Raw genomic sequence first — 24,652 nt, 5'->3', positions numbered from 1 at the left:
GGCTCTGTCCACAGATTTAAAAAAACATGCACAAAATTAACATTTGCACATATTTGCCTTCAGTTCACTTCCATTTAATGTGGGCAAAAGGGCAAATAACACAGTTGCTTCCCATTGCAAAGCAAATTTGCATCTTCGTATCACGAGATGTTCAACGTTAACCCTGAAGTCACAGCCTCAACCAGTAGCAAAGAAGTATGCATGATTGACACACACTTTACCGTCACAGGCTGCATTTTCTGAGTGAATCGAGCTACAGGAGACACTGACTGTTGCCTCGTCTAATCAGACGGTCTTGTGTGATATTAATGTAACACTGCCTCCTTCAATAAGCTGAATTACTTAAGGCTGTGGGTAAGGAAAGCACGGGGATACAAAAATAAAGTCTGTGCACTAGCTGATGCTCCTATGAACATTCATGACCTCCACATGTGACGTTCAGGGACGACACCCTTCTTCCTGTCTGTTGTGAGCAGTTTCATGTAGGAACTATTTTCTTTCTACTGAATTACACCCATCAACTGCATGACCCGTGCCTTTGAATCCTGAAAAGTGTTCTGTAATTAAAATGTAGTATTATTTATATTATTATTGCACTTCATAACAGTGGGTGATGATTGGCCCAAACCAGCAAGTAGGAATGATAAAAGGTAAAATGCTCATTTTGTGTGTATTATATGTGATCTCTAACATGATCAGTGACGGATGTTTCTGGCTCGTGCTGAGAGTCTCACAGTTTACCTGTTTATTAATCTCCTCCTCCGTGATGTGAAGCGCCCTCGACAGTTTGAAGTTGTGACACAACATCGTGTCGGGCGAGATAATCTGGAGCTGTAGAAACCAGGCAGGTGCTGCGTGACAGGTAAAGGTCAGACTTCAGAAACACTGTTGCTCCTGTTGAGGAAATGAGCTGCAGACGTCAACAACACTCTGAGCTGACACCACCAAACAGACTGTTTACTGTAAACAAAAACACTGCTTCCAACAAACCTACATTTTTCAGTTTGAAGTGGTGAAAGCTTAAACTGATGAGCCCGTGTGAGCTGGAACACACCTGCACATACCTGTGGTGCTCAGAGGTCCTGAAGGATTTCACCTGCGGACGTCTGGTTCTGTTGTTCCACGTTAAAGTTGATTTTTGAAGTCACGTTTGCTCTGATGCTACAGTTCTGCTACAGAAGCAGCAAATTCTGTCATGAAAACAGAGCTGGTCAGTTTTTATGGTGCTGCGGTCTCATCTGGGACATTTTAGCCCTTCGATACTGAGCAAATTGGTTTTATTTATTTAAATTAATTCTTAATTTTATATAAAATCATAGTATATAATTATATATATATAGTTAATGTATTAGATTTTTCTCATTTTAAAATAAGTTTCTAATAATCCTCCCCTCTTCTAATAAAATCTATTCAAGGAAATTGTCTTCCTACCTTTTATTAATTTCTTTCAATTAAAAGGAAAAGACAAACAAATTTGCACAGGTTTTAAAGGGCCAGATAGCTTGCGAAAAGCATTTGAATGCAGCAAAAGAAAATCGGTTGCTCTGGGTTTCAAAGGGTTAAACAGCTACTTTAACCTGTTCAACCCTGTAGATCAAACTTTTCTTTCTCTTGAAGAAATAGTTTTGGCATTTTTAACTCTTGGCAACAGAGCTAACAAGCAACTTTTACAAAATGTACAACTATTCCTTTAACTAACAGTTGGGCCAAAATAATAATTGGTTTCATTTACATATTTACTGCAGGTATTCAAATGATTAATAATAATAATAATAATAATTAAAGAGAACTGTCGTTAAACCATCAGGACAAAACGTCAGCTTGTTGTAAACAAGAACTTCCACTGAGAACATCCCAGCTGACCGGAGAACATTTCACTGAAGCAGTCAGAGCTGCAGGAGGAAGAGCTACATCACACTCATCCTCAGTCTGATCTTTAAAGAAGAGCTGCAAAGACGAAGAGCAAACATGAAGACATCAGCTCACAATATAAAGAGACATTTTTCAGAAACAGCTGGTGTCGACTGTATACGACCATCACAAGTTTGGCCCCACAGTGAAATTATGATCAGTTATCACTATTATTCATCCATTTTTAAATGAATTCTATTAAATAATAATAACATGAGCGTTCACATTTAACAAACTGTAGTAAATAAATTCAAAAGAGCTGTATACAACAATCAGAGCATATTTGTGATTCAGAATTTGAGCTGGGATTCTCTACATAGACGTAAGCCCGTGACTTGCAGCTAAAAGGCATGTCTTGATAATAGAAATTTAGCAGTTAATACCAGTGTCACTGAAATTTCACCTGCACTCACTGGCCACTTTAACAGGTACACCTGTTTAACTGCTTGTTAACGCAAAGATCTAATCAGCCAATTACATGTCAGCAACTCTGAAATGAAGTTCAAACTGAGCATCACAATGGGCGAGAAAGGTGATTTAAGCGACTTTGAGCGTGGCATGGTCGTTGGTGCCAAACAGATCTGAGTATTTCAGCAACTGCTTCTCTGCTAGGAATTTCATGCACAACCATCTCAAGGGTTTACAGAGAATAATCCGAAAAAGAGAAAATATACAGTGAGCGGAAGTTGTGGTGGAACGGGAGATCCACATCATGGATGTGCAATCAGCAAGTCTGCAGCAACTGCATGATGCCGTGATTTCAATATGAGCCAAAATCTCTGAGGAATGTTTCCAGCACCTTGATGAATCTACGCCACGAAAAATTAAGGCAGTTCTGAAGGCAAAAGGAGTCCAACCAAGGGGTATCTAATAAAGTGGCCAGTGAGTGTAATTTAATACTTATGCAAATGTACCTACGGTGATTCCTATATTAAAAACATTTAAATTAGATTTAATTCAAATTATAGGCAGTATAAGCACAGTGCAAAGCGATGGCAATTACCTCGCCAGTTGGATGCACCCACAGGGACTCAGCCGCACTCATTTGCAAAAGCAGGCGGATCGTCTACCACAACAGAGCAGTGAGGTTCAGAGTACAACACACACGGAGGGAGTGTGACTTCTTTCTCTGCTCAGGACGCCATTAATCCACGAAATCTTTACACAGAAAATAGTGGTTTGCAGCTACATTAATGCTCTGAGTGTCACATACAGATCATTTAATTATATGTTACATCAGGGCATGAACACAAGTGTGTGAGCACCTTTGAGGAGCTAACAAAATGTGACTTAAAAAAACAAAAACGTCTATATTGATGCTGGTAACTAGAGAAATGTTCAAAGAGAGTCGCTGAACGCCGACAGCTTCCTGAAACTCCACGGTAAAACAAAATACAGTTGAAACAGAAACAGATTACAAAACATCTAAATCAACTTTAATCTTTTTTTTTTTTGCATTTTATCAACAACAAAATTCATTAATAGAAAATACAGACGGAGGATGAAGACAGAGACAGGCGAAAAGAGCAAGAGAGAGAGAGACGGGTCCCAAATCCAAAACACCAGAGTGACAGGGTGAGGTAAAGAAACGAGGGATGACGGACAGGAGGAGAAGACGGAGACTTCACTTGTCTGTCAGTCATCAGTCCGTCACTGCTGCTTCTGCACGGAGGGATGAAGAGTTTTACCTCCTCCTCCTCTCCTCTCTCTCTCTCTCTCTGTTCCTGTCTCTGTTCTCTTTATTCCTCTCTCTGTCCCTCGGCTTCTCTCGCTCTCTCTCCCTCTCTCTCTTCTCCTCTGTCTCTCTCTCTCTCCCTCGCTCCCTCTCTCTGTCCCTCCCACTGTCTCTCTCCCTCTCTCTGTCTCTGTCTCTTTGGCGGCTCTGAACGTCCATTTTTCGTCTCCTCTCGTCCTGCTGCTGCCTCTCGTCCTCTTCTTCTCTTTCGTCTCGTCTGCTCCGGCGGGCGCCGTCACGTGCACGCTCCTCAGCCTCACGTGCACGATCATGCCCCTCCACCTCACGTGCGCGGCCTTTCCTGTCCTTCCTCGCCTGCTTCTCGTCGTCACTGTCATCGTCGTCCTTGTCACTTTTGCGTCCCCCTCGCTTCTTGTCCGACTGTTTGTCCTTCTTCTTCTTCTTGTCCTCCACTTTCTTTTTCTTCTTCTTTTTATCGTCGGCCTGTTCTTTTCTCTTCTTCTTCCTCCTGTGTTTGCTGTCTGAGTCTGGAGAAAAAGGAGGGAAAATATATATTAAGATTTTAATTTCAGATTTTGTCAGAGGTAATAAAACTAAATAAAAGTCAACTGATTAATAAATATGGATGAACCTGAGCTGCTGCTGCTGCTGGAGGAGGAATCTGAGGAATCTGATTCGCTGGAGGAGTCTGAGGAGGAGGAGTCAGATGAGGAAGAGGATGACGAAGAGGACGAGGAGGAGTCAGAGGACTCCACCTCCTGGTTCTGAGTCATGATCATCTTGGGAGCGTTCTTCAAATGTTCCCTCAACTCGTCCCTGAGAGAAACAGGAAATATGTGTGTGAGATAATAATAATGATAATAATAATGATGATTACAAACATAATTATTCTTTTTCTTTTAATAACCATTTCAGGACACTTAAGGTAACCTTACAGATACAATAAATATATTACATACAGTAATAAAACAACAAGGTATCAGGACGTAAGTAAAACAATACTTAACAGTGGTCACAGAATAAGAAAGTCATGATGTTTGTAAACAACATTTATGTGAATGTTCAGACTGAATTTAACAGATTTTTGGGGAATAAAATTAAAGAAAGTCTAATTAAAATTCGCAAAGACACTACATGTGCATTGAGTGTGTCACATTCACACAGCAAAACTTAATCTTTTTTTTCCAAATAACCTCGTTTTGTGTTGAACGTTTGACTTTTTATGATTCTGCTGTAAAGTCTCTAAAGCTGGATTTCTGGAAGTTCAGACTCTTTAATAGTCTTAAGACACTTAATAGTTGTTTTACTTAAAAATATGCAGATGCTATGGCCAATAATTCTTTATTTTATTACCTTTTTTCAGTAGCCACAGCGCCATCCACTGTCAAAACAATCCTACTTTTAGTTCGATGTACAATGTTTAACATCTCTCAGCAGCCCACAATCAAGTACAAAAACATGACTGTCTACAGCAGTAAAGAGAATATATTTAAGTTTTTTAATGCCCTTTAAGAGCGTTATTTGAGGTTGTTTTTTTTGAGGAACTAAATTCAATACTTTTCAAGACCTGCAGATACCCTGTTACAGCAGCAGAGTAATGCCCAAGGTCTGAAATGAGATGATCAAGTGTTCTGAGTTTTTTATTTAGCCATGTTTTGCATATAGAGCATCATATGCATGTGTGTGTGTGTGTGTGTGTGTGTTTGTGAACATGTTTGCATGTATGCCTTACGTCAGTCCTCCCAGTCCAATAGAGGTGAAGAAGTTGATGGCGAAGCGAGTGTTTCTGGGATTATCACGAGGGAACAGACCTTCGAAGAACGACTGCAGAGTCCTGAAACACACACACACACACACACACACACACACACACACACACACACACAGTTGGCAGCTTAATATGTGCGTGTTTTACTCTTCAGTAACCCACAGTATACAAACCACAATCATCAGAGAATCAGTGCTGTTTCTTCCTGCTTTTACACTTCTAACCAGTAAGTGGACTAACAGCCCAGTAACAGCTAAGACCAGCAGCCAATCACACATTTTCCTTCTTCCTATTTCTGATCTTAAGTCCTCAGAACTGTTTCCCTAAAATAATAATAACATTCATGATAAATCTAGGTTGCTAAAAAAATATTTGCTATGTTAAAACATAATGTTTATATTTTACTGTCTATTACAGCATTAGAGACTCATGTACTTTGGACAAGGGACAGAATACATCAGCAATGTGTTTCAACTGTGTGTGTGTGTGTGTGTGTGTGTGTGTGTGTGTGTGTGTGTGTTCGTACGGGTCTTTGAGCCTCTGGTTGAGTCTGGGGAGGCCCATATAGGCACAAAGCTCCTGGAAAAGGATCTTCACAAAGATCCTGCTGGACGATGTCGTCGTCTCCTCACTCATCCTGATACACTCCAACACCTGGTGGTCAAGAGACATCCACAACGCAGAGACAGAGAGATAAAATATAAGGTAAACAAATAAGAACAAACAATCAGCTTTAAGTGAGTTCAATCTGAATGTGTGTGTGTGTGTGTGTGTGTGTGTGTGTGTTCTTACACTCCAGGGTACAGAGTCTGTGTAGAGCAGGTGAGCAAACAGTCGGGCCACGTTCCTCAGTTTGTTGGTCTCCAGTCTGTGAATCGTGTCGTACTGCTCCGCAAAAATCCCTTCAAAACTCTCCATGTACTCCTTCTTCAGCAGACAAAACCTCTGAAAACACACACACACACACACACACACACACACACACACACACACACACACACACACACACACACACACACACACACACACACACACACACACAAAGTTACAGACTGAAAAATCAGTGTTCACTTATTATGTTGTGTATGGATGCAAGAAAAGCTAAAACACGATTTAACCCTTAAGGCCCATTTAAATATTACTCACATTCATACTGCTCTGGACACAGAAATGCTTTTCAAAACAAGCTTTAAAAGATTTCATACATTAATCTTATTTTCCACTTTCAGTGAGTTTTTTTTAACAAACATCAGTCCTAATCATAAATATCAAATAATCATTAATTTTCAGATTTTTAATCATTTAAAATGCCAGGTTTTTGTCATGATGCTGCTATATTTTCAAACGAAAAAAAGAAAAAGAAAAAACAAAAAATGAATTATTTTCAATATACTACATGCTAAGAAGTTGTTTGTAATATCACGGCATAAGATTTGTCAAGAATGAGCAGGAACATAGATTTATCCATATGCCAAATATAGTAAAAATTATGTCAAAATACTAAAAATTACAAATTCCACATTAAAAGCCCATAATGACGCCCTGAAATAATACCATGCATGTTTTATGCTTTGATAGCTGTGGGATCAAAAATTTAAGTTTGTATGGGTTTCAATGGCACTTTTTTTGCACTTAACAGTACGAATATAACAAATTTGTTTACAGAGTGTATTTTAGACTTATTGTTGGTGCTGAGCTGGATATTTCAAGATGAAACAAAAATACACAATCTTGCCAACGCCGTACGCCATATGCATGAACACAGCCAAAATTATCAAAAAATGAAGTAAAATGTGCAAAACAGTCCCTAAGGGTTAATAACATATTTTTATGTTTTAATGTGCAGGAGAGTTGAGCAGTGATGGTAAAAGCATGCACCACCTGCAACTCTGTTATCATTACACATATTTAAATATTACAAATTATCCCAGGCAGCTTTGGAGGGTCGGTACCAGATGCTTTAACTAAGGAGAGTGCAGACATCCAGTTTAATAAGTTTCAGCTGCGATGGAGCAAAAAAATTCTGCGCACTTATTAATTTGCGTCTGCTGTTTGTGTTTCTAGACAAGATCTCAGTCTGATGTCTGCAGACTGCTGACCACTGAACTCCTGCAGTTTCTGCTCTCATAACCAGAGATGAAAAACACAAACTGAGAACTCAGATCAGAGTCTTCTTCCGTCTGTTTCTCCACAGAAATTAAATTCATGAGGATAGTGAGAGCCAGCAGCCACCTGGAGTCCAGAGATAGCTGGAGTTGGATCTGCATTTGGATCCCATGGGACACAACACAAATCTTGTGGGAACGTGCAATTTTTTGCAGCATTTTTCTTTGCAGCAGGTGGGTAGAGGTGGTAAAAAAAATAAAAATAAAAATTTAAAAACCATGTCATCCATCCCACATATTAATTAACACAAAGGACAGAGACGTCAACGAGTAAAGTGGAAAAGAAATAAAGAATAATACATTAAAAATGACAATTTCTTAACATTAAAAATGTTAGCCTTTAATTGGATGATAAAAAAGGGGCAGGAGTGTTTTTTTTTCAGTGCATGACTAAATTCCTATGCACAGAATAGCTCCAAAGAAACAAAACAACAATGTTTTGGATTATTCACAGGGAAACTGTGGAAAAGCGGCTACGTTTTCGAAATGTAATTTCTCGATACGATAAGCATCATAAACTAAGCTCCATTCACCTCCAGTGTGTCGTGGTGTAAGCAAAAATATCTTAGAAAGATATCTTAAAATCTGGACACAAAAAAACAAAAACTATTGACAGAAACAACAAGAGAAGAGAGAAAATGTTGTTTTGTCTCACCCCGGCCAGCAGGCCAAAGAACTTCTCGTAGGTTCTCTGTTGAGCGCAGCAGTCCAGGATCATGTTACACAGCTCCTTCTGTTCACACAAACATCAAATATCTCATTAACACACTTATACAAAACAGAAATCACACATTAAAGTTCACAACTTTATCAAAATGTGGGTGTAAAATCTGAACCTTTAAAGACTTTTTTAATGACACCAGGGATGATATTTACGACAGACTTTACAGAAACCAAAATGAAAAATAAACAGAACCCACTTTTTTTTTAACTTAAAACAATCCAGAGAAGCGAAAATGATAGAAAGTTTTCTTTTCCACCTTTATTTTGAATTTTTTTTTTTTTTTTTTTTTTTTTTTTTAATGTAGTGGTTACCATTTATTTTGACTTTTTACAATGCAACATCAAAAGAATGTGACATAAAATAACACTGAGCATTTTCATGACTTTTGAAATACTGATTCAAGACATTTTTACACAGATTAAGGCATTTTTATTTTATTAATGAATTCAATGACATGCAGCAAAAGGCAGCAAGCTGGAATTTAACCCGCGGCCGCTGCGGAAAGGAGACTGCCTTCATATATGGGGCGCCTGCTTTATCCACTGAGCCACTCGACGCCCCTCTTTAAGACCTTTTAAGGTCCTGCAGGCACCCTGATCTGAACTGAGGTGTTAAAATTCCCTGTTTTAATCAAACTGTGTAAAACTTCTCAGTTTGAAAAAATACTATTTGTTCATACTGAGGCTTTTGGACCAGCTGTGATCAGCTCAGTGTTATTTGAGGTTAAAGATCAAATTAGGTGAATGTGAGCGCAGCAGCCAGGAGCGAAATCCCAGAGGTGGTTACACCCTCAATCTGAGAGAAAACAACATCTCCAGACGTTTCGTTTTGATCGTCTGTGTGACACGCAGACAGCAGCTGCCATGACACGTCTTCAGATATCAGTGATGTCAGTGTCCGTCTCATAACACACACACATAACACACACACACGTTCAAACGCTGATCTGGGCCCCGTTTCCCAGGAACATCTTGAAAGCAAACATGTTTTTTTCACCTTCTTAATCTCAAGAGGCGTTTCCTAAAAGCACTGTAACTTCAGACGTTCTTAGAAACGATCGTTAACGAGCATCTCCTTCCCACTCACACGAGACTAAGAGCGTCTTAAAATTCTGCAGACGGACCCAAGAAGAAACACACATGTTTTTATTGTTTTTGATCATTTTTAAGTCAAACTAACAAACACGAATTTGATTTAGCCAAAGCAGTTGATCTGCCCGGATCTGTCTTCATCCTCCTCCTCTATTTCGTCTTCACTAATCACACCGTCCTGTTCAACAATGTAGTTTTTGACAAAATACTTAAATAAGTTAGGGATGCCTGATAATATTGGCATGTCTCTGGTATCGGCAGATATTGGCTTTAAATTGAAATATCAGATTCAACACGCTATTATACTGCATTCACTGAAAAACATTGTATTTAGTGTCTTCATCTGCTGGTGGACTTTCACAATAAGAGTATTCATAATATGATGTTAATTTCACTACAGAAGAGACTGGATGAGCAATAAAAATTAGGTGGGTAAAAAGTGGATAAATCAATATCGGTAATTGCAAAAATGAGTTGCTAGGTATCAGCATATCAGTGAAAAAATCCAATACATGCATCCCAAAAATAAATACAGTTGAATGAAGGAGAAATTTGGTTTTCACAGCAATATAAAATAGTTATTAGCGAGGGGATCACAAAAAATTATAAGTGGAAGGTTTTTTTTCTTTAATAAATGATGTTAATGTAAAAGGTTATACTGAAGGTTGCACCTTACATGTGCGTGACTGGATTTGTGCTTAGTGATAGATAGCGTAATGATTTTTTTTGTTTTTGTAATTTTTTTTGTTTCCTTGCTACAAGAGGGGTACAAAGGGACAACAAAAACTAAATAAACAACAACCAAAAACCAACGCTGTTACCTATTATCCATGTAGATATTTTAAACATCAATATATAGATTTTAAAAATCATGCATCCCTGCTTCGTGATTAAACTAAAATGTGTTTTTTCTTCCACAAACTCGTAAGTCCGTCAGTCAGTGTGTTGAGTGAGTGTGAGACATGTTTGTGTTTCCAGCTGTTGTGTTAAATGATTCACTCCTGATGCTGATGAAACTCTGGCTGACAAGGTCATCAGCATTGACCTCCCTCCCTCTCTGTGTCTCTCGCTTTCTCTTTCTCACGCACGCACGCACACACACACAGTTTGTTTCAGTATTCTTGTGAGGACCGTCATCATTACTGTGCACAGCAGGTGTTTCCTGTCATGATCTCTGTGGCTTCAAATTCAGCCACATTTACGACATCTGACACTAAATTAATTTCATAAAAAATAAAGACATGAGCAGGTGATGATGTCATGATGCTACAGATGTGGCGCCTCCCTGTTTAGGTCAAAGTTCATCAAGTTCACCTTCATGTACAGCGTGAGAACCTGAGGACAAGCACTGACTGCCCTCCCCCCAAACACACACACACACACACACACACACACACACAACACACACAAAATATCTGCATGTGTTTGAATGGACGTCAATAACATATTACAGTCAAATGTGGCATGTTTATATGCTTATGCTGCTTTCACATGGAACTCTTTGGAAGAGGAGAACATAATGTGTTTTATATTTAAATAGTTTAAAAATTACTACTACTACTACTACTACTACTACTACTACTACTACTACTACTACTACTACTACTACTAATAATAATAATAATAATAATAATAATAATTTATTTGTAGGTGCCTTTCAAAACACTCAAGGTCACCTTAGAAGGCAGAGTTAAAAAGCAACACTGTAACAACAGATAAAATAAATTAAGAAAACAAATTTACGGGTATAATAAAACTTTAGGTCATAAGAACACAGCTGCTAGTTGACTGACAATAAAAATTAACATTGCCTTGATCCTTGTTTCAAAATGGTCACTTAACAATTGCACTTGTGGTTTACTGACATTACATTTACATTTTTTATTGAACTTATGATAGTATAAATTATTTTTAAGTATGTATGACAGATATTTTGTAAATTTAAAATCTAAAAGCAAAATTCAGAGTTTTACTTATTTGCAAGGCCCAAAACACATCATTAATTGTCCACACCATTTTATGGAGATGTACAGTAGGTTACATTTAAAAAAACGCTATGACCAGCAAATCCACGGTGTGGAATCTGGTTTAGGGACGCCATCAGAGTTTAGGGTGATGTTAGCGGCTCTGTCCTGTTTTTCACAGGATTTGGAGAAACGACACTGACAGCCAATGTTTCTCGAGATAGTGTCATGTTTTGGCAAACACTTTAAATAGCACGTGTAAAACCATACAAACAAAATGTATCTACGCAGCAGCCACACCGGTTAAAGTTAGACTGAAGTCTAATCTTAGATTTTTCTCATCATACTTGTGATAGTAAAAATGACCGACTCAACTCTGCAATAAAAAAATCAATCATGGCTGTTTTTGTCTGGGACCTATTAGCTGTAACTTCCTTGGCGTGATATCCAACACGCAGACATCAAGTGCTCATTTAAAAAGCCTTTAACTGAGTTCTTGTTTTAATGAGTCAGATGGAAACATTAAAAAAGCGTTCAGTCGACAAATTCAAATCGCCGGCTGGTAATCAGACTCTGCTTCTGTCTGAAGAGGTGTTGAGGAGTCATCAGTGTGAAGGTCAAACACACAAACTGCTCCTCACAAAGAAAAAAACAATACACACACACACACACACACATGCGCGCACACACACACACACACACACACACACACACACACACACACATGCGCGCGCGCACACACACACACACATACACACACATACACACACAGAGCTGATTGTCCTCTGACACATGATGTCATTCACAGAGCTCTCCATCTCTCTTACAAACACGCACACACAGCTGACATGCAACTGTCGGCGTCTAAAAGCAACCATTACTGTTACACAACTACACAACCTGGCCTCAGGACCCCACACCCACACACACACACACACACACACACACACACACACACGCAACACACACGGATGTAAAGCTATTAAACAGACACAAAGACAGCGTGTTTACACTCTTCTTCATCTCTTGGTTATCAAATAGTGAACTCATTTATCAGCGCCACCTTCTGGTCAGCAGTGTGTGAGAGGAAAATAAAATAATTTGTCGCATTTTAAAGGCTAATTTTTTTTTTTGACTCAATAAATTATTTCGAAATAAAGTAAAATTAATTCATTGCAGATACCTTTTGGCGATGAACTTATTTGTTATAACTCTAGATCTTATTTCATTCACGTCTAATCAGCGGAGCCCCAGAAATTTTCCTTAGGAGGGGTGAAAATCATGGGCTGGTACACTAAAACCAAAACCAAAAGCCACGACTGAATTTCAGGAATTTGAATATGCGGTTGAAGTATAAAGGCCAGTTAAAAAACTACACTAACCGCGTGTCCTCTTTAGGGTCGTGGGGGCTGGAAACAGCACGTTGCGTCACGCGCCTGTCTGATCAGGCGCGTAGCATTCTGGTTACTTGTAGGTTTTTCTTCTTGAGCAAAGGCACATTTTTTCTGTTTTCTCTGGTCATAAAGCAGCAATTTCAAAAGTATATACATCTTCCTACTGCAGAGACCGCCCTTTTTTGTTTTTTAACTTCATATTTATTAGTTTTTCAGTTAAAAAATGCACAAAGAATAAAAGGGTGCCACTGCATTCAGCTTACTGAACAACACTTTTTTTCTCTTATAGTTTGTCCATTTATGCTTTAGTCTGTAGTTTTTCCATACAGTAAAGTTCCTCTACAATGTCCATCCACTGCTCTGGATGTGGAGCGTCAGGTTTCATCCAGCTCCCAGTAACGGCCTTTTTAGAGACTCCCTAGTTTTATTTGAGGGTCTTCTTTATATCAGTAACAAATACTTCAAATACAGAGTCTTCTGTATTTCACCCACTTTGTCCTGAGCGCAATGAAAACATTTTTCTGAAGATTAAAAAATAAAATAATAATTTCCACAACATACATATCATTTACTACATCTGGTCACGTAATCATGATTTCTCTTTTTACACAGCACATCATTTGTATCAGGGTGGACGTGTCCCCCGCTTTATCACCCTCGGAGGCGGCGTTGCTTACAGTTAAAAAAACACTGTTCACTGAATGTCAGCTTGTTTTATTTATCCATACTTCAGAGCATTTTATGTTTTCATCCTCGGCAGAGAAACTGAGAGAAAAAGATGAGTTTTTACATAAATCCTCAGTCCTGTGTGTGTGTGTGTGTGTGTGTGTGTGTGTGTGTGTGTGTGTGTGTGTGTGTGTGTGTGTGTATGTGTGTTTGAGTCACTGAAGCCTTTTAAGACTGCCAAGTGTGTGTGAGTGTGTGTGTGAGTGTGTGGACTCACCGTCTGGCTGTCAGGGAAATCCATCTTGATCAGTTTGTGAGCACACTCTTCAAAGTCCAAACTACAGAAACAATCAATCAATAAATCAATAAAGTGCACGTCCGTAAACTGAGGTGTGTGTGTTCCTGTTTGTGTGTAATTTTATCAGTCTGTTACAGTGTTTCATCCTGTTCCCCAAACATGTGAGCTGCTCTACAATGAAACCATGGTAACTAGGCTGCGCACACACACACACACACACACGTACACACACACACACACACACACGTACACACACACACACACACACACACAGACCACACACAGAGCTTTAAACACAGCTTTAAATATTAGTCCAAGTCCATCAAATATAGAAGGAGCTGTAAATAACTGCCAAAACCCTGAGAGACAACTGAGTCACTGACTGTGTGATGTGTGTTTGTGTGTGTTTGTAAGTGTGTGTGTGTGTGTGTGTGTGTGTGTGTGTGTGTGTGTGTGTGTGTGTGTGTGTGTGTGTGTGTGTGTGTGTGTGTGTGTGTGTGCGCGTGTGTACCTGGACTGGATAGCGAGGTAGATGGTTCTTCTGAAAGCAACCAGGTTGACTTCGGTCTGATCAAAGATGGTGACCTTTTCATCTGAGAGAGCGAGAGACAGAATATTAAATATGTTAAAATTAGACTCTTACCAGAATATTTACATCATGATTAATATGTGATTATAATATCAGACTACTGGACGGTAAACATGGTCAGTGAAATGTTCTTTAACTCTCCATCTGTTCACATGAACCCCAAAGTGGAATATCCATTAATTTAACTGCTTAATTTAAAGAGTTTCTTAAAAAGTTTCAGTTTTCTGGAGTATTAAAGGAGGATTTCAGCAGTTTTTTCATAAAGATTGGGGACTTATAAGGGACAGATTGAGGGATTTGTTTGACATTTCGGGAAATACGCATATTCTCTTTCTTGCCAAGAGATCAATACCACATGTACAGTATGTTCTCAACCAAATCTTGACAGGAACATGTTAAAGTGCACTTCCCCCTAGAATTAAAGGCTCTTCTCAAATCATGGATTTATCCAAAACAACATAAGGGACATTACACCAACATGGTTCCTCTTTGGTACATAAATGGACAAAATGATGAACCTCATAACTTTGAAAAGACTGGTATAATATCCTATGCAGCAAAGAAGTGCATCTTGTTAAACTGGTGCCACCAAAGGCCACCAACATTTATTTTCTTTAAACAAATTTTGAGTGAAACTATGTTTTGTACAGCACACATCTAATTATACCTCTATTTTTTCTGTATCATCTTAAAATATTTGTCGATTGTTAAATGCTGAAAATACATAAACATCACTGAAAAAAAATAAATACGTGGCAAGCTTTTGGAAAATAATGCAGTTTTCCTCCAATTCCTCCAAATGCTCTGAAAGAATATACTTCTTATCTGTTATTGTTGTAATCATCTTTATATAATGTCATATATATTATTCTTATATACTTATGTCATTCGTATTTTTATTTACGTTATTATTTGCTTGATGTTATGTACACTTTTTGTCAATTAAAAAAATTTGTTTATAAATAAACAAATAAAATTAACGTGACATTTTTCGACTGTTTCCACAGACTTGGCGGTAAAAATCAGTGGAATGACCCTTTAATTTGACAAAGAAAACTGTCCGTGTGACAGGTTGTCTGTCTCACCTTCTCCCTCCTCTGCGTTCTCATCTTCATCTTCTTCATCTTCATCGCTGCCGTCGGAAAATAGAATTTGTAAGTATTTTTCTGATGAACTGTACTGATATTTAGGGAGTTTTTTTACAGTTTATTTTAACGGATCAGGTTGAGCTGTTGAATTCAGACTTTCTGGATGAAATATTTTGGTGATTTTTGCCTCTCGGAGGTCAAACACAGTCTGCAGGAAGTCCGGGTCCATCTTAAACACATCTGAGAGAAAAAAAAAAAGAAAAAAAAACACACACACACACACACACACACACACATTAAAGCTACATATAGACACTTATTTCTGCAGAGAGACTTGTGGAGTCCCGTCCCCCTCTGTCCCCCTCTGTCCCCCTCTCTGGGACTTACTGAGCACGTCCTCCAGGTTGTACTCATCGTCCAGTGGCAGCATGTGGGTAAACTGGTCTTCCTCGTCCACCAGGTCCAGCCCCTCTGGGATCACTGGATGGTCTTTGAAACCGTCTTTTCTGATGGCGAACATCACCTCGATCATGTACTGGACCCTCTTATCAATGGCCGACTCGTGGAGGACGTTCCTGAGACGCTCAAATATGGCTAAAAAAGAAGAAAAATAGAATTTGTAAGTATTTTTCTGATGAACTGTACTGATATTTAGGGAGTTTTTTTACAGTTTATTTTAACGGATCAGGTTGAGCTGTTGAATTAAGACTTTCTGGATGAAATATTTTGGTGATTTTTGCCTCTCGGAGGTCAAACACAGTCTGAGTGGAGGTGCTGCGAAAAGCGCGGCCATGACGTTACCATTCTCACAGGATCTGAGGATTGCCAATTCACACAGCAGCAGAAGGGGCTGTTTTTACAAAACATTACACTCTGGAACCCGGGTTACTTTTTTTCGTAAAATGTTTTCGTGTGAACTTAAAGGCCAAACCACAACAAAACTTGAACGTTTCATGCGAGAACTTTTGCCGTGTGGACAGCCGCTTAGTTTACACGGCATGAGTTGTAGATACCGTTGATTCCTCGCGGTGACACCTCTGTCAGTTTGAGTCCACACTCTTTCAGGAAGGCGATAGCCACCTCCACGCTGTCGTCAGTCGGACGCTCCAGTAGCAGAGTGAGCATCTCCAGACACAAAACCTCGTGGGCCTGAGGGCGAGAGACACCGGAGCAGACAGAGAGAGAGAGAGAGAGGTAAACACACTTCATTAGATGTGAAGATTGAAACTCACAGCTCTCTGTTATTATGTATTTAAATAGATATATATATATTAACGTCAGACTGCAGGACATACCACATTCTGGTTGATGAGATGTGCCACAAACTTTGAGGCGGTCAGGCACTGTTGCTGAAAAACAAAAAACATACTGTTTTTAATACATCACAAATACTAAAACTACTGTGAATAAAACTGCCAGTGTTGCCGATGATAAGATATGAAATAGAAATTTAATACCAGTGTCAACGAAAGGTTAAATCTAAATGTTTGTTCAGACTCAGGGTGGTAACCATTCTCCAAATCAATGATTCAATTTGAATCAAGTTTCGATTTAAAGATTTTATTTTTCAGCACTGAAGACTGAGCCACTGTCACTAAGTCTTAATTTGTAAAGATCAACAGATCATTAGATTTATGCCCTGACATTTTAAAAAGATAACCTACATGGTATAAAGTGCGATTTAAGTGTGATTTTGTTTTTTTTTTTTTACAGTAAGGCCAAAAGGTCAAATCTAAATAATCCGGTCAATTCAAGCCTCTGCACTTTGCTGCATGTCGCCCCCCCTCTGTCCTATAAATTTAAGTCAAAAATCCCCCAAAAAATCATCTTAAAAACAAAACACAAAAAAACAAACTACAGAATATATAAATCTAGTACATTGCCCGTTGGCAGCACTGTACTCTCGTGGTTGAGATCCATCTTTTTGTTTTAACGCGTATTTATTATTCATTCATGTTATTTGTATAGGGACAAGTTTATAGCATAAAACTGATGCCCAACACTACAGCACACATACTTTGTTTTTATTTCTGGCATCTGTAAATTATTCCAGAAATTTTCAGTTGATCCACAAATCAACAGCACAGACAGACGGTCAGACAGACACACAGTTACACAGATAACCGTCACAGGTACCTTGAGGTTTCGGCGGTAGCTCCTCCTGAAGGCCAGGATGAGGCGTTTGAGGATCAGCTCCCCAATCTGAGGAAACTTTGAGTTGATGATGGCAACAACGGCGGCGTACACGTGAGTGAAGATCGGAGAAGCTGCTTGAGCCTGTAAAATGGAGCGAGCCAGCAGACCCCTGAGAGACAGACAGCACCGTTTTAAGACATTTTATGAAGGAAGCAGCCGAGAAATGTCACTTTTGCTGGTGAATACTCTAATGTTTGAATACTGAGTGTTGCTGTACGTTGCCGTGTGTTATTTCTCACCTCCCCCTGATGATGTTCTCCTGCAGCAGCTCCTGGATGATGTGAACGATGTTCGACACGTTGACTTTGTTGATCAAACCGTTGATGGACTTCTTCAGGGCCTCCCAGCTCATCCTCTGATAGGCCAGGCTGCACAAGAGGCAGGGCATCAGTGACAACACACACACACACACACACACACACACACACACAATATGGAAAAACATTTTAAATAAACAATCGACATCTTAGTAAAATATCACTGTTAGGTCTAGAGTCAGAACCGAGTTGATCCCAGCTACAGGTTCAGTTTAAACTGCTGCTCAGAGAAACATTATTTTTGTGTTTTACGCAGCAGGGTGGTGTGTTTACCACTTTCTGTTTATCATCTAGGTTTTATTAAGGGATGCATGATATTGGATTTTGACGAAATCAGATATGCTGAAATTTCTAACTTATTTTGGCCGATGCTGATGAGGATATATGCACATATGTTTTTCCAGCTAAATTCAGAGAACATTAAGTCTCCTGTTGTGGAATTAACATAATACGCCCAGCCTCATCATGACGGCCCAGTGGTAGCAAATGCAGGCATAAAACTGCATGCTTTTCAAAATGTACACATTAACTGGGCACAAAAAAATAAACTGCTTTAACCTAGCTTACAAGTAAAACATGCTGCATTTCTTAAAACTGTAAAATTCATCCCATTTTAACAAGCTTGGATGATGCTCTCCCTGAGGTCATCCTGATAAAAGTCAAAAACAGGCTAGATTTGACCTCTTTCACCTCATAAAAGTTGCATAATTTGAGCGCCATCTTATTGTCCGGTCATATCAGTAGAAAAGTTCATTTTGGGCTGGTGCCGACATTTCGTTTTAAAGTCGTTATTTAATGCTGATATTATCGTGCATCCCTAATTTCATTTTCTGACGCAGCTCATCAAATCATGCACTTAAATCGCAGATGTCACGAGTGTCCTTGAATGCACCATGTTCAACTGTTTTATGACCGAATGACTCAACTTTGGCCAAAAAATAAAGGTCTTTATAAAGGTTTATAATGACATAATTAAATGCTTACTGTGATGGATTGTCGCTCTTTGGCAAGTCTCAAGTTTCAAGACTTGACATGTAAAATTTTATATAATTAAACTGGGAATAAGAAGTTATGAACTAAAACCAAAAAGGATGCCTCTCATCCTCACTTCTATAAAAAGGAATAATGAAAAACCCTCTGACCTGGTCTTATCAGTGATTTGCTGCTGCATCATGCGCAGCTTGGCGGGAGGGATGTACGCTCCACCCGTCCTGGTGAGGATCGGGTCGATCTCCTCCTTCTTCTTCTTGACCGGCGGCTCCTCCGCCGTCTCCGGCTTTCCGTCTGCTGGAGGGGAGCCTGAGCGTCCTCGCCTCCTGTGATCTGACTCGGCATCTCGATTGGTCCGCCGGTCAAATCGCCCGTCCCTATCGTCACGGCGATCGTCATAGCGATCCCTGGGAGGACAAGGAAACAAAATCATCAAAACTTAGTTTTTTTGTTTGTTTAGCTACGTTTCTTGGAATAATTTAGTTGGAAAAATAATTTTGAAATGAATGTGTTAAGCTCACTCAAGCCTTTTTTTCAAATTAAAATACTAAATATTAAAAAATGCATACTTCATACTTTTAGTGACTGAAAACATGTTAACTAATGCAGCTCTGTATCACTAATTAAGAGATGCAGCAAACAGCTTTTAGGAAAGTTTTGCCTGTAACTTTTGAGTCAGTGGAATGAAAAGCAGGAGAGATGTGGGAGTGTTTTTAAAACTTCTGTAAAAAATGTCAGTGTTGCAGTGTCGTAGCAGAGATGCAGCAGTCTTTGTTGTGCTGTTTATATTTTTATTTTGTTGTTTGTTTCATATTGGGTTGACTGTGAGTTTTTGTTGGTTTTTTTTTGGTAAATATTTGAATGTTTGTTTTTCGTAAGGTGTTTTCTTACAACAATGTTTTTCTTAAGGTCTATCATTTTTTTTTTTTTTTTTTAATTTAACCAGGTTGGTCCCATTGAGATTAAGAATCTCGTTTCCAAGGGAGACCTGGCCAAGACAGTCAGCTGTGAGAACACAAAGTTGCAGACAGAGACAATAAAATATATTCATCGCCTCATTTTAAACAAATAAAAAAGTAGATTCCTAAAGTGACTACAACCCAATAAAGAGTGTGTGTGTGTGTGTGTGTGTGTGTGTGTGTCAGTCTGTTACCAAGCATAGCGTCTTCTGTCGTAGCGCCCCCGGTCTCGATCTCTCTCTCTGGACCTAGATCGGTCTCGTCCTCTCGACCTGGACCTTTCTCGTCCCCTGGATCTTGATCGGTCTCTCTCCCTGGATCTGTCTCTCTCCCTGGATCTGTCTCGCTCCCTGGATCTGTCTCGCTCCCTAGATCTGTCTCGCTCCCTGGATCTGGATCTGGATCTGTCTCGCTCTCTGGATCTGGATCTGGACCTGGATCTGGATCTGGATCTGTTTCGCTCTTTGGATCTTGATCGGTCTCGCTCTCTGGACCTGGATCTGTCTCGCTCTCTGGATATGGATCTGTCTCGCTCTCTGGACCTGGATTTGGATCTTGATCTCTGGAAAACAAAAACAGAAGAGTGTCAGCAGTATTTCTTCCAGTTTTTGGTCATTTTAAAAGAATCTGATCGACCCCGAATGATGGACTTAGACCTGAACTCCTCAGAGAAAACTGGACCAACAGACAAACATGCTGCACATTTTAAAAGTCTGAGGTTAGCTGGACGAGAGAGACAACACAGGAGCGTCTTGAGTCAGTCTGAGTCAGTTTCTACTTTCAGTAAAAGCTTGTAGGCACCCGGAGTTCATGTCTACGATGACAGTAATGGACGCACAGTTCTCCTCTATTTGTGATCCTGTCAATCAAACAAGCTGCGTCTGTTGTTCAGTAGCATTTTCTTCACTGGTCACCGGTCTGATTTATGAAGAAGGCCAGCCAACTTTTACTCCATCTCCACCATGCTCTGTTGCCATGGAAACTAACTGCAAACTAGCCAGATTTGCAAGGGCAGTCATGTAGAATCACAAAATGTTTAGTGAGGCCCGATATCTCAAAGAGAGCCTCAACAAGAAACCAAAAACCAACTCTGAGAGGTGCAGACTGCTGTTTTACCTGCACAACCTCAACATCCACAAAGGCAAGTGTTGCAGGCTGTTTATTATTCTGACTCAACCGTTTTGCTCAAGTGGAATATGCTGCTTTAATTCAGGTTTTAGGAGCATTAATTGTACATGTATGCAGTGCATTCAGAAGACGAGTCTCAACAGAGGTTTTTACCACAGTCTGTGACACATGGTGTCTTACTACTGACTGTCAGCTATGTATGTTGTACATAAACCAAATTGCCAACAGTTTGCTAGGCTGTGGCAGGGATGCATGAATCAAAGAAAAGCCCACATCTCTGATCAGAAGGAGAAACAAATCTCCTATTATGTAGATTTGGATGTTAACAGGTTTTTAGATGTGCAAATATTGCAGCATGGGCCTATTCAAGAGGGTGGTTGAAGAAATGAAAGAGGGAGGCTGTGTTTGCACGGTCCAACAAGTCCAACACCTGTGGAAAACTTTGGATAAATCCTTTTATAATGCAATGAAGTAAAATAGCTCAAGTGGCTGTGATAAACGACGTATTAGGGCATGTTAATTGGAGTATGCACAGCTGCATGTAAACTTAACATAAGTGAAATATTCATTTTAGAAGCCAGATAAACAGCTTAAGAGGAATATTTTCATTTTCAGAATAAGGGCAAAAAATTGACTATTTTGTGCATGTTAACGTAGTAATTGTTGGTAAGAGGAACGTCTGGACTACCTGGCTTAAGTGGCCTCAAATAATCAGCAAAAATAGATGGGTGGAGAAATTTTGAGAAGCGTTTATGAAACGTTGGCATTTTTCTGATGCAACTGAATAATCAATTTGAATTAGTGACAATATCAAGCCATACATATCACACTTTATGATTTTTCTCACAGCACTCCTGTCACATCGACATTTGTCCTTTCATAAAAATTATTCTTGCACACGCTCAAGTGTAAAAGTCGACAGTCTTTTCCAGCAGAAGTTTTTCTAACCCATGAACCTGATTGTGCACATTTTACGCCCTTAACGAGGAACAACAAATCAAAAGTAATCGGTGCACGTAAACACATGAAATGCCAGTAAAATCCACATTACTCTTTGCTTACTTTAATCTGAGCTACGCTGCTTCTTATCTTCCTCAGTGCCCCCTGATGTTCATCCTCATCATCACTGCTGCTGGTGTCGTCTGAGCTGCTGGAGGCGGGACTCCTGGAGGGGGAACGGCCCGCAGGACTGGCCTGAGGGGACGGCTTCTCTTTGGGGCTTTTCTCGGCCGAGTCGGCCTGTTGGGGCTTTTCTGCAGCTGGACTGGACTCGTCCTCTGAAGGTCCTGAAGACAGAGAGCGGGCTTATTAGATGACTATACTGCAGCTACAACTTCTTCAACTGCTATTGTTACTACAACAAGATAAAACAGTGAAAGGTGGTTTTACTCACCACTTTGTTCATTCTGTGCAGGACTGGGACTTCGACTTCTACCTGGAGAGGCCATACCTAAAAAAAAACACACATACACATTTATAGTTCTAATAAGTATTGTATCAGCCATCAGCGATCAACTCGCTCATGTAGAAAACCAGCAAAAATCCTGTTAATAATAAAAATACTTAAAATTAACAATATTCCACATTTTTCTTGTCATCCGATTCCCACATAAAGGCAGCAATATTTCAATAAAAATATGTCTCTCTATTTTCTGACTTCTCTATTCTGTCTATGGCTCTCGGAGATATTATTTCGTGTTAAAACAAGCTGAGCAATTTCCTAAAACAGCTGTCACCACCATTTCTATCAAATGCTACACAAACAGGAGAGAGTGGTGCATCTTTTTGGTGACTATTTCCAATGTCAGAATAATACTTTTTTCGTGCTCTAGTGAGTATTTACTACAGCAGTAAAAATGTTACTGTGAGCTTGATGGTTTCTACATAATTTACACATTTTCGTCTGCTCCTTTAAAGCGCTTGTTTAGGATCCTGCTGACTAAAAGTAGCCACACTAAGTATTGGACTTACAGATTTGTTGCTCTGGAAAAAAATCACACCTGTTAGTTTTCTAAAACTTTGATATAACATCAACAATAAAATCAAGCCAACTCAGAAAAAGGGGTACTTGACACTGACTGTAAAAAGTAGGTCTGCAACTATCGACTAATTTTGTCAATACAAATTATTTTCTCGATTATTCATTCAATGCATTGACAATGACAAATGGCCATGATAACTTCCTGAAGTTCAAGATGATGCCTTCTTTTTTTTCATTTTATTTAACCAACCAACAGTTCAAAAGATAGAAATTTCCTGCACTGTTTAATGAAGAAAGCACCAATTTTCCAAACTTAAGATACCCTACTACAATCAAAATATTACCTTTTTTATGGCTTGCCAATTGAATTGTATGATTATAAAAAAAATCGAGTAGCCCCCATTTTGTTATTTGGGGAAACTGAACTTTTAAAGACGATATAACGTGTTTAAAGAGTTTATGATTAATCATTTTGAGAAAGTTTAGCTAACGTACAGTAAAAGCTAACACTGTGCTAAGTGACTATATCTCCGATAGGAATTACCTGACGTTAAATTAATAAGTCTATACGTCTAAATTAGTCATTTGGACATGTTATTACGACAACAATATCGTCTGTAACTACAGAATCACCTCCAACGGACATCAGTTTTTATCGCCATGTGTGTTTGGATGAGCTAAAGTTAGCTCGTCAGCTAATCCACTTTAGCTCCAGCTAGTTAGCTGTGTTGCTAATTATCTGCCAGTCCGTCGATAAAATTTTTGATTTTTTTTTACCCCTGTCTTTGAAGAGAAACTCTGTCTTCTTACTTTATTCCCTTTGTCTTTCAAATTCCTCTTGTCGTCCTGTTTTCGGCGCTCCGTTAAATCAGTGTCGCTTTTCCGGCGGAAAACTTCCTCCAATAACTTAAAATATTGCCGGGTCATGGAGAGCTTCCGGATTTCAAAATAAAGGTCCACATGTTTGACGGAGTATGTCAGTGTTGCCCCCTGATGGTGATAATTATTATCTCCTGCAAGAGTGTTCTGCTTGTCAGGTTCAAATTATTTATTAATTTACCATATGCACATCATATGAATAGTACTTTGTATATTATAAATATATATAGTCTTTTTTCTGAGGAAGATGTACATGTGCGTGTTGCTTCAATTACAACACTGCAACACTTACTTGAAGCCCTCTACATTATTGTGCAGTAATAATTTAAATGTGTAATAAAATGTGCAATATTTCAACTGCACCATACTCTTATTTAATTCTTAGCTATTCTACTATTTAATTGATACTTTAGCAAACTTGTTGTATGATGCTCCTGTGTACATCTTTCTTATACTTCTTATGCACATATTTGTACAGATTTTCATATATTTGTATTTTTTATACAGCATATATCTTATATTTTTATATTTTCTGATGTCCGTCTCATATATATTGTGTTTTATATGGTAGCATAATGCAAATTTGTTTGCATACTTCTTATTTCTATTTTCTAACAGTTTCTGTTTGTCTACATACAGTGGAAAAGAAACTGCATCTCTCAATACCCCCCACAGGGATCAATAAAGTATTCAAAATCTGAATCTGATATACAAATGCTGGAAAAGGTTGAAATAGCAATTAAATGCTGAGATTTACTGAAGCTTCATTCATAGCATAGTTTACTCCATAATGATGTGTCATATCTCAATCATATTTTTAGTTCAGAATGTAAAATTTTAACCTATAA

General features: G+C 38.9%; 1 protein-coding gene across 1 annotated transcript; it reads right to left on the bottom strand.

The window, feature by feature from the left end:
• Positions 1–2,415: 2,415 nt before the first annotated feature.
• Positions 2,416–23,828, bottom strand: cwc22 (CWC22 spliceosome associated protein homolog). The gene is made up of 20 exons (XM_042494383.1): positions 23,736–23,828; positions 22,338–22,394; positions 22,007–22,230; positions 20,011–20,378; positions 19,010–19,264; positions 17,790–17,918; positions 17,491–17,659; positions 16,650–16,703; positions 16,368–16,503; positions 15,742–15,948; positions 15,558–15,594; positions 15,352–15,440; positions 14,189–14,270; positions 13,657–13,717; positions 8,196–8,273; positions 6,168–6,320; positions 5,902–6,029; positions 5,340–5,441; positions 4,239–4,423; positions 2,416–4,134 (listed from the first exon to the last, which is right to left on the bottom strand). Exons 2-20 carry the CDS (start codon positions 22,390–22,392, stop codon positions 3,596–3,598), a joined length of 3,051 nt encoding a protein of 1,016 aa, XP_042350317.1. The 5' UTR covers positions 22,393–22,394; positions 23,736–23,828; the 3' UTR covers positions 2,416–3,595.
• Between the last annotated feature and the right edge of the window lie 824 nt (positions 23,829–24,652).

This window comes from Plectropomus leopardus, chromosome 10 (genome assembly GCF_008729295.1).
Source record: "Plectropomus leopardus isolate mb chromosome 10, YSFRI_Pleo_2.0, whole genome shotgun sequence".
NCBI lineage: Eukaryota > Metazoa > Chordata > Actinopteri > Perciformes > Serranidae > Plectropomus > Plectropomus leopardus.
Note: the sequence above shows the minus strand (reverse complement) of the source record. Positions and strands in the feature narration are given on the sequence as shown.